At 36.5% G+C, this 11,742-nt stretch overlaps 2 protein-coding genes across 2 annotated transcripts in view; both read left to right on the top strand.

Annotated features, from left to right (window-relative positions):
- The window catches only part of LOC107737490 (histone H1-like), a 121,049-nt gene that overhangs the window by 68,108 nt on the left and 41,199 nt on the right, over positions 1 to 11,742 (top strand). The gene's annotated exons all lie outside the window — the stretch shown is intronic.
- On the top strand, positions 3,261 to 3,634 carry LOC107737492 (histone H4). Its single transcript, XM_016548982.1, has one exon. It carries the CDS (start codon positions 3,303 to 3,305, stop codon positions 3,612 to 3,614), a length of 312 nt encoding a protein of 103 aa, XP_016404468.1. The 5' UTR covers positions 3,261 to 3,302; the 3' UTR covers positions 3,615 to 3,634.

An 11,742-nucleotide genomic window follows, 5' to 3' on the forward strand; every position in this document is an offset into this window, starting at 1 on the left:
ATGTTATCTATTGGAGAGCGCTTTAGTTTTAGTTAGTTATATTCTTAGTGACATATATATATATATATATATATATATATATATATTTTACATACACGAGAAAACAACCAAATAAAGGATTTAAAGAAAAAAAAAAAAATGTCTTCACTTCCTTCTGGTCACATGATGCTGTCAAATTCCTGCTTCCAGGAAGCACGGCGAAGGCAAACCCTCCCAAAAAAAGTGTAATGTTCATGTTATTAATAGGTATTTTTTGTTAACATCTACATAATCATGAAGGTCTGTAGAATCATCCAAACAAAACAAATCTTAAAGGAGATCTATAGTTTTTTGTATACTTAGTCAAAAGTCCAAGCTGCAGCTATAGTTGCTGGTGGGCAAATGACTTGTAAGTACATATCATGGGGAATACTGTGTTAATAGGTTAATAAATCAAGGTTATTGGCCTTGTTTAGTGCTTTTTTGCTTTCATAATATCCCACCTAAAACGTAACTTAACCCTTTAACTGACATCTGTACTGTACAGTAGACCTTAATTTGATCGGGAATAAATCTGTCAAAAGGAGATACTGCTGCGTCAGTCACACAGAAGGAAGAATGGAAAGATAAAGAGCTAACGCATGGGATTAATTGCTGTAGATTGTTTTTCTCACTTTTATGACTGTCTTGTAAGGGGCAAAATATTGAGGCCCCTTTATCCAGTTTGGATTCGTTTCATTCTAATTGGTCAAGGACCCTAATTCTTTTTATGACTAGTAGCTTATGATTCCATTATAAAGTTGAAATTCAGACAAGTAATGAGTTTACATTTACATTATTATATGAAATCACATACTACAGTCAGCCATTGAACACTATGGGCCTAAAAAAATGCGTAATTTTCTTTCAGGTATACCTTTTTTATTATACAGATGTGATATTTTCTTCATTCTATTTATTTGTGTTTATTTATTTTAATTTAACTAACACGCCTCTAAGAATTAAAATACCTGCATGTTCAATAATAAGTAAATACATAAACAAACAATCATGGGTGTAGCCTACACATGATAATTATTTAAATAATCATATATTTTAAAAAGAGTATCATTAATTTCATGAATATCAAGGACTTTTGTCAGGGTTAATCCATTTGACCTACTCAATATGTGCTAATTCATAAATATGTGATATTTTACATATTTACATCACAAAGTATAGTATGCAAATATGTTTATGTAAATGTATAAAACTGCTTGTACCTTCAGTGCAGTACTCCATGTAGGCTACTTATACTAAAACTGCTGACGTAAGGGAAAGTTCACACAAAAATGGAAATTGTGTCATCATTGTGTCGTCTTCAAGCTGCAAACCTGTGAGATTATTTCTTCTGTTGAGCACAAAAGAAGATATTTTACAGAATGTTGGTAACGAAACAGTTAAATGTGTGATTTTCTTTCAGGTATACCTTTTTTATTATATAGATGTAATATTTTCTTCATTCTATTCATTTTTGTTTATTTATTTTCATTTAACTTTTTGATACACAATACGCTGTTGGGGCAACTTTAAGACAAATGGATTTGTTGTGTTTTCATATTTAAGAGATTATAAGCTAGATACAACTCTTTTTGGGGTTGCATCGAATGTTCTTCTACTTTTATGCATGATAAATTTGTTTATGAATAAATATTGATCTGTTGAGAGCTGCTATTTTGAGTTAGATGCCAAAAGCTCTCCTCTTATCCAAATCTGACATTGAAGGGGTGCATACAACATATTTGCCCACCGGCAGCTATAGTTCATTATATAGTACATTCAAATACGATTTTCAAGAGAGAAAAAAAAAAACTTGGGGAAAATAAATGCAGAACATGTTCACATAGGACACTGTTAACATGACTATATGCATGAAACCATTCAGAAATATTTGGGCACAAATGGGTTAAGTAAGAAAGTTATCGTCCAAATAAGTATGCTGTATAACTGTTGCAAATACTATCAAAAACTGAAGATTATTTTACACAACCATTTAACCCAATGAATAAATTAATATTTCATAAGGATTATATAAAACAATGTTAGTAGAAAACTTGTAAAAAGTGTATTAGTGTAGAGTGTTTGTTGGATACATAAAATAATAAACACAACAAAGCATTTTGAGCGGGAAACAAGCAGCCCAGTTTGAAAACAGGAGATGCGCAGTCATTGGCTAGCAGTCATGCGCAGACGTCACACATCAGCCAATCACAAGCCTCTGCACCTTTATGACGCCATAAGCTGTGGCTGTGTGAAGCTTTAAAAGCAGGCGCGTAACATACAGCAGCATTTCTACTCACGCAAGACCGAGACAGAAGTACATCTCAGCAATGGCAAGAACCAAGCAGACGGCTCGTAAATCCACCGGCGGCAAAGCCCCGAGGAAGCAGCTCGCTACTAAAGCCGCCCGGAAGAGCGCCCCAGCCACCGGCGGCTACTCACCCCCCCATCGTTACAGGCCCGCAGTACACCCCAAAGGCTCTTTTAAGAGCCACCACAGTCGCACTGAACGAGAGAACTTCCACTGTGATGCTGAATATAGATCAAAATAACTAACATGGCGCTCAGCTGTTTAGTTACTCGTTTTCTGTCTACTTTTTATGAATCATTAATTGCAATTCTAAGAAGGTTACACGCATGCAAAAACATGACATATAATGTGGATGTGCAATGACACACTTCTGTAGGTAAATACTAAACTAAAATTACCATACATCTAATACGCATGTGTATATATTACAGCTAAGTGCAATTATATATGAGGTTAATATTAAAGTATTATAAGTTGTCATAAAATATTATGAAGTGAAATACATGTCATACATGTCTGTTGACATGTTTAATGTGAACATACAAGTAATTTCGTTATAATAGGTGTTTATTTCAAATAAATTGAGAACCACTGATTTAATGTCTGATAGGACATCTGTAGCTCTATTTATTTGGTGTGTTCCTGCAGCTCTGATGATATGTAAGTCAGTTTGGTTAAAGGCATCTGCCAATCATCATGTCTGTAAATATTATGCAGATATGATCTTATAAATCTTCTTTGTCAAACGAATGTTTTAAAACATGGATTTTAATATGAAACACAGGAGAGACATCGTTAGATCAGGGTTTGGATTAAACCTCATTGTCTCCTGCTCTAACTAGCGGGGGAGGGGTGCGCCATGTGACGCGCGCTGGTTTCCCTTAGGTCCTGTAAGCAAATGTAAAAGCCCTCCCTGGAGTATTTGCTTCTTATTCATTTTTGTCGTTTGACTGAAACGAGAAGTATCTGCAGCATGTCTGGAAGAGGCAAAGGCGGTAAAGGACTCGGAAAAGGAGGCGCTAAGCGTCACCGTAAAGTGCTGCGGGATAACATCCAGGGAATCACCAAACCCGCTATTCGTCGTCTGGCGCGCCGCGGCGGCGTCAAGCGCATCTCCGGTCTGATCTACGAGGAGACCCGCGGTGTGCTGAAGGTGTTCCTGGAGAACGTGATCCGCGACGCCGTCACCTACACCGAGCACGCCAAGAGAAAGACCGTCACCGCCATGGACGTGGTGTACGCGCTGAAGCGACAGGGACGCACCTTGTACGGTTTCGGAGGATAAACGCCTTTAAACACAAACCTAACGGCTCTTTTAAGAGCCACCCACACTCTCACATAAAGAGTCAATGTTGAAGTTTTGTTCCAAGTTTTATGTTTGTGAACATCAACTCAGAAACGCTTCTGAATGAACCAGTTTAAAAAGGGAAGTTAAATGTTTTTGCGTCTATTTCACCGAGAATGTGAGTATTTTCTTGTCAAACTTGTGTAGGTATTTTGTTTTTAATTCTCAAAATTGGAGCTCGTATGAGGCTCCAATTTTATATTGTTATATTTTGCTGTCGGAGGCGTGCATAATGAGAATCTTTTTTTTTTTCTTACGTGTCATTTCCATTTGCTTGTTTAGCCTTCCCTTTTAATTAAATTAATCAAATAAAGAGAAAATACAATCAGATGGCAATGATGCTTAAATTTGAGAAGAAGTGAAATTGGCAGGAGAAATGAGGACAATAAAAACGGTCTAATCGTTAATGTTTTCCTTTCTCCAAATTCTCTCAATGGGTTTATCAGGGATTTTATAGATTACACCGTATGATATTGATTCTGTGTGATATTTGAGACGCGTTTTCTTGTATAGAATATAACTAAGAAAAAGAGCGGGAATTGAAACCAAGGAAACTTAGTCACGTGGGCTGTAGTGATGGGAAGTGGGTCACGACGAGGAGTCCCCCATAGCGACCCCTAGAGGACGCAGTGTCTCGTTCCCTACTCAGGGAACCATGGTTACATAAGTAACCTGAGACGTTTAACACTGTCACATCAACAGTCATTTTAATTACAATGTTTAATTGTTTAGGAATTTAGGAAGTTCTGCAAGCAACATTTTTGTCCAGTCTCGCTTGATACAAGACTTCAACTGCTCAGCATTCATTTTATATAAATATGATTCATATATTTCGTCTTATCCTCGTTATCACTGAGAAAACCTAATTTCTAAGATAAAAACGTATTAAATATCAGTTAATTAGGTGTACCAAACAATCACTAAGCAAGTAATTAAATATCTAGCCTAATGTTAGTGTAATCTATTAACTAAACACATCATAAACCTGTTTGTTTAGACAAGTACCAGATAAGCTGTCATGAAATATTTTAATATGACTGCATTTGTATTTAATGTGATCACAGGTTAATAAAAACATTATAAGTTACTAATTATAACACTTGCATTTCCACAGTTATTCAAACAGTGAGTAAATTATGGAGAAAGTGAGCAAAGAATATTCACATTAAAGAATATTTTCACGGACCTCAGTTTAGCTAGTGTGTAAGCACTCATAGCTCCTCTTATAATCAATGAAGCTGTCCATACACTGTATGATAAATGAATCTCTTACTTACATCGTACGTACATCTGCACTTTGTTGTTTATGATGAGAGAATTCACGAGTTTCAGTCAGAATTAATTCAGCACACGCACGCAGTGAACAAAACTCTGAGGTTTCAGTGACTATTCATCTGAACGCCTCTGATTGGCCATTGCATTCCTAAGCTCAACAGAAGCACGTGTATTTGGTTATAATGTGCAATGCTGTAAAAACGCGTAAAAAGAAATATGATATAGCATGAGCAGGTCTAAATTGAATACAGCAATCAAAACTTTTCATTTAATTTTCATTTTCACTAGTTTCAAGTTTAAAGTATTATAGTTTTATTGAAAAACCAGGGGGAAAACCAGTTAATTTTTTTGGGTGTTATGGGGGGTCCCTTAATGCTTATGGGAGGTCCGGGACCCCCCCACCTCAATTCGAACAATGTATAATAGTCATGGACTTCCCGTGAAAGACATCATTTTGATAGCAGTATATGTCTCTGTTCATTCCCAGTATATGCCTCCATGTCAATGGTACCGTCACACATATTCCAGTCACCCGTGCCATTTGCTCTGCTGCACCCCCATATAATGACAGACATTTGCTTTTGCTTCTTTCGCTAATGAAAGTCTGGATGGTCCCTTTGGTCTTTGGGACTGAGAACTCGAAATCCATTTTTCCCGGAAACAAGTTGAAATGTGGACTCATCTGAGCACAGCACACATTTCCACTGCCTTGTTGACTGTCTGAGATGAGCTCTGACGCAGAGAACCCAAATTGATGTATAGCTTTCTCCTAGAGTAACAGATATTCAAGTTGCATTTCTTGATGCAGCAGCAGACTGTGGTAAATGACAGTGGTTATCTGAAGTACTCCTGAGCCCATGTGGCTATATTTAACACTATGACGTTACACAGCATGACGGTTTCTCATGCAATGCCAGCTGAGGGCTCAAAGGTCAAGCACATTCACCTGAAGTTTCCTGCCTTGCCCTACATGTACTGTGATTTCTCTGAATTCCCTGAATCTTTTCACAATATTATGTATGGTACTTGGTGAAAGACCTAAATTCTTTGCAATTTTGCATTGCGAAATGTGATTTTTGATTTGTTTGATACTTCTCTCGTGAAATTTGGCACTAAGTGATGAGCCATGATCCAGCTTTGCTTGCAAAGACTGAGATTCTCCTTTTATACCTAGTGATGGGAAACAGGCTTTCTAAAGCGTTTGAGGCTTTCATGAAATTGTGTCGATAAACGGTTCATTACTCGAAGCTTTTAACACAGTGTGCATTAGTGACATCTGGTGGTCGGACTTTGTTTTCTCCACCATTTCTGACAACTCATTGCGGAGCAGTGGATGGTTTGAAAAAGCATGTGACCAAAAGCTTCGGAAGTCTGTGGAATTGTGTCGATAAACGGTTCATTACTCGAAGCTTTTAACACAGTGTGCATTAGCGACATCTGGTGGTCGGACTTTGTTTTCTCCACCATTTCTGACAATTCATTGCGGAGCAGTGGATGGTTTGAAAAAGCATGTGACCAAAAGCTTCGGAAGCCTGTGACATTCAAGAGTGGAATCAATCTGGGATCAATACAATATCTAATCTGGTATAATAATAAACACGTGGTGTTGTCATTTCGATACAAAAACAATAAACGAAAACGAAACAATAGTGGTTTGAAAACTGCGTCGGATTATCGGAGCTGCGGTATCAATTCTCCCATCACTATTTATACCCAAACATGACACCTTGACCTATTACCAATTCACCTGCTTACTGTGAACTGAAAACAGTTTAACGTGGATATTCTATAACCTTTTCACTTTTATTTTGCCTCTGTCCCACCTTTTTTGGAGTGTGTTGCAGTCATCAAAATCAAAATTTGTTCATATTTACAAAATACATTTACGTTGGTCAGTGAAAGTTTTGGAAATCTTTTATTTGTACTTTTGTCAATTAAATACAAGTTAAAGAGAATGAAGAAATCACATATTTTTGATTTTATTGCATTTTACAAAACGTCCCAACTTCTCTGGAATTGGGGTTGTAATTAATCAGTATATATTTTCGATTTAGTGATGTTATCAAACATTATCAAATGCCCTGAAATCTATATAGTGACTGCACAAAGTAATTGTGGATTTGTTACTGTAATGTACATTTGTGTTGTATTGTAATAAATATATTTTAGGGATGTCCCCATCAGGTTTTTAGTGCCCCCGATCCAATCCGAGTCATTGAATATTGAGTATCTACCGATACTGAGTCCCGATCCGATACTTGTATATTCCTTGTGTTTGATGCACAAGTACATTAAAGTTATAAAAATCAATCCAATATATACAAAGTTGTGCAAAAACCAAAATATTATGTGTGTGTGTGTGTGTGTGTGTGTACATATATAAGATACACTCTCTCTATGTATATATTTGCACATAGTATAAAGACATTGTTAGAAAATGGGACTACTGATGTAAACTTCTTATATTTTATATATACAATAAGCAGACACATTGCACCATAAATAGCTAATAGTGGAGAGATGGTAAGACAGCATGAAGTTCGCATAGTCAGATTGTTAGTCTGTCATTCAAATTTGAAGCACGATGCAACCTATAGCATGACCTATACTGCCACCTACTGCACAACACCGTCATGACAGCTAACTTAACCCTCTATGGCACTGGTCTCAAACTCAATTCCTGGAGGGCCACAGCTCTACAAAGTTTAGCTCCAACCCTAATCAAACACACATGATCCAGCTAATCAAGGTCTTCAGGATTACTAGAAACTTCCAAGCAGGTGTGATTTGGAGCTGGTTGGAGCTAAACTCTGCAAGAGCTGTGGCCTTCCAGGAACTGAGTTTGAGACCACTGCTCTATGGCATGGTGTTGCCCTCAGGCAACAAACTACATTTTTGGACCTCTCACCACCCCTTTATTTATTAAAATACATATATAATATCACCTGACATGTCTGTTCTATGAAATGAGAGTCTAAAGTCTGCTGCTTTTGACACGGTTAATCACCAGATCCTCCTGTCAACACTATTGGCAAAGGGCATCTCAGGAACCACACTCCAGTGGTTTGAGTCTTATCTCTCAGATAGGTCCTTCAAGGTATTTTGGAGAGGTGACGGCAGCAAGATTAATTGTTAATGGGCCGAAAAGAATGCATATCACACCTCTGTTCATCAATTTGCACTGGCTACCAGTAGCTGCTCGCATAAAATTCAAGGCATTAATGTTTGCTTACAAAACCACCACTGGCTCTGCACCCCTTTACCTAAATTCATTACTTCAGACTTGTGTGCCCTCTAGAAGCTTGCGTTCTGCAAGTGAACGGTGCTTTATTGTGCCATCTCAAAGAGGCACAAAATCACTTTCACTGACTTTTACATTAAATGTTCCCTCCTGGTGGAATGACCTGCCCAACTCAGTCCGAGCAGCTGAGTCCTTAGCCATCTTCAAGAATCGGCTAAAAACACATCTCTTCCATCTTTATTTGACCCTCTAACTCTAGCACTCTCTATTCTAATTCTATTATTTATATATAAAAAATAAACAACAACAACAACAAAAAAAAACTTGCCCCTTTTAGACTTGCATTTATTTACTAACTGCTTGTTTTCTTAAAAAAAAAAAAAAACTAACACTTGCTTCTGCAATCTTTTTGTATTCTATCTGTTTTCTTTTTCTTTTTTATACAATTAACAAAAGCAGAAAAAGGCCTCTAACACTAGCTTGCTCTATTCTTTTTATATTCTATCTGTTTTCTTTTGATCTATTATATAATAAATAAATAAAAAAATCTTGCTACGTGTACTGCGTTAAGCAAAGCCACATGGGACACAGTGCCAAAAAAATTGGTTAGATAAACATTACTTTTTAATGTGTTTAAATTTAAATAACTTTATTTAAAAATATATATGTGCATGTAATATGTAAGGAAGTATGTTTGATTGTTGAAATACTTATTTTATTTGTTATTATACCCCTCACAGATCCCTATAGAGGTTGCTGAATAAACAGAAGATTTAACTGCTTTCATTGATTCAACGTGACTAATAAACACACGACTATGACAATATATGGTTTATTTGAGTTCGTATTATTATAATTTGTATTATAATAAAGTATATAATAATGCAATGCTAATCAACATAGCCTTTATCACTGCTTAGAATACTATGAAATATGTTGCGTGCCTTATTCTGTGTAAGAAGCCACATCATCTCACAGAAGGATTTATTTCAAACACTGGATTGACGTTATGAGGTGAGTTTGTAGTTATTAAATGTGGTATTTTCACGGGCTTTCAGATGGAGCAGCATTTACTACACAGAGCTTTCGTTGCCGGCTCACGCACCTGGTTAGACGTCGGTTGAGGCTCTGGCTCCAGGGTGATCTTCGGCTCTGTCGCTCCTCTTGGCAATGGCTCGTCGGTCGCGGCTCATCTAATATTTACTCATCAAATGCTCTAGTCTAGTCTGAATCTTAGTTTAAATTAACTTGTTAAGGGGCAATAGTAATTGCACATAGAATAAGTAGAGAAATTGTCTTGTTTTACAAAAGAGAAACCAAGGAAGTCCTTTGTTCAGGGTGAGGAGTGAGCATGGCCTTCTTGCGCCCAAATAAAGAAGACAGAAAGGTGCGCAAGTCCACTGGTATGTCTGTATTGAAGCAATGCTGTAATATGTAGTACAGAATTTGATGTTGATCTCTCACAGGACTATGCATGTCATGTCATTCTATCTCATTTCTATTATTATTAGGGCCCAAGCCACTAAGGCGCAGGGCCCTATTGATTTCCTAAGGATTTTTTAAAATTTTCTTTTATCGAATATCCAAGGGCTTTTGGGGGCCTTAACGTGCTCAAAAACTCTTGAAAATTGGCACACGCGTTGGAACCAGTACACCGGCCATTAGGACGCCACAGAGGCTTGGACCCAGGCGTGGCACAGGGTCTCTACAGCTTCCCCTGGAACACAGTCAGAAAACTTAATGTATAGCTCACACATACTTACACAAATTCATATGAAACTCAGTACACATATAGATCTCATTGAGCCAAACAACTTCCATGCTGCATGTCATAGGCTCCGCCCAACAGGAAGTTGGCTATTCAGGGCTGTTTAAAAAGCGCATGCTCTGGAATTTGATATAGTCCTCTGAGGATTTCCAACCGATTGCCACCAAACTCGGTGACCATGATCTCAAGAGATTGTGGACGCTAAATTTACAAAGGGATTTTTGATATCTCGAAAGGTTTGCTCGTGGCGAGGCGATGTAACAGTAAAAAAGATAGCAGTAATTTTCTTATATTTTTTAAAGTGCAGCTTCCAAACACTTCAAAACATTTTACATACAGAGAACAAGTCATTCTGAGGAAATATGCATAGTTTCATGACTTTACAATGCTCTATGGATAACAGAAAATTAAAAAAAAACTATCAGACATCTGATCTCACTCTGCCTCTGTGTGAGGAAAGGGGGGGGAGAGAGGGGGTGGGTGAGAGAGAGAGAAAGAGAGAGAGAGAGAGAGACTTTTAAACATCTCTTTAATCACCAGAAAAAATAATCAGTAATTTTGTTGTTGTTGTTGTTGGTGGTGGTGTTTTTTTTGTGTGTTGTTGTTGTTTTTTCCATTACAGCTTAAGAAATCTCTTAGGCCTTATCCTTTTCTGTCAGTTTTAGGGACAAAAAAAAATCCTAGAACCAGTTCATTTGTAGGGCACTGACAACATAATTTTATATAATTAGCTTAATGTTAATTACAACATAAAAAGATCAAACTATACATACACGTGGACTTATAATTTTTTTTTGTGCTGCAAATAATAATTTGAAACTCATTTGATACTGACCTATGCAAGGGAGTAACTTTGGTTTGAGAAGTTGGGGGGACACAAAATGGGGGAACATTTTTTTCGATTTGAATCCCATTTCCATACAATTAGGGACTATGGTGATACTATAGTCTTCAATTTAGTCAATTGTATCTTCATAGTCAAAAATATTTCAGAAATAGTCATAGATAATTTTTTTGTCCAATGGTCATGTCTTAACTTTGCAATTGCTGTATTGCATTAGTTTTGAATATTTCTCATGGGGATTTAATAATTTTTGACTTTTCATGTGCCTAAGAACAATAACCCCTCTGCCTGAATGACTATCGTCCAGTTCAAGGGTGTAACTTTGGTTTGAGAAGTTGGGGGGGGGGCACAAAATGGGGGAAAATGTTTTCGATTTGAATCCCATTTCCATACAATTAGGGACTATGGCGATACCATAGTCTTCAATATAGTCAATTGTATCTTCATAGTCAAAAATATTTCAGAAGTAGTCATAGATATTTTTTTTTTGTCCAATGGTCATGTCTTAACTTTGCAATTGCTGTATTGCATTAGTTTTGAATATTTATCATGGGGATTTAATACTTTTTTACTTTTCAGTCTGAGTTAAACCTCTTTTTTGGCTAATTTCATCTGTAAAATAAAATTGCCTAATAATTCTGCACACCTGAATATAAGGAGTTTTTCTAACATTAGTAAATGCATTAACTAACATGAACTAACAATGAACAATATATTTTCACAGAATGTATTAATGTTTGTTGATGTTAGTTCACAGTGCATTAACAGTTAACAGATACATTTTTTTTTTTTATGTTTAAGTTTTGAATATTAACTGACATTAATACATGCTAAATAATTATTGTTCATGTTAATTAATGTAATGTTAATAACTGAAACCTCAGTTTCTTTAGTGTTACTAAAGTTTTATATATTGTTCTGTGTATGTGTGTTTCACAGT

This window comes from Sinocyclocheilus rhinocerous, unplaced genomic scaffold (assembly GCF_001515625.1).
Source record: "Sinocyclocheilus rhinocerous isolate Xijiao unplaced genomic scaffold, SAMN03320098_v1.1 scaffold2902, whole genome shotgun sequence".
NCBI lineage: Eukaryota > Metazoa > Chordata > Actinopteri > Cypriniformes > Cyprinidae > Sinocyclocheilus > Sinocyclocheilus rhinocerous.

What these genes read in the sequence shown, in the direction of transcription:
- LOC107737492 (XM_016548982.1), top strand. Translation starts at nt 3,303, where the DNA reads ATGTCTGGAAGAGGCAAAGGCGGTAAAGGACTCGGAAAAGGAGGCGCT.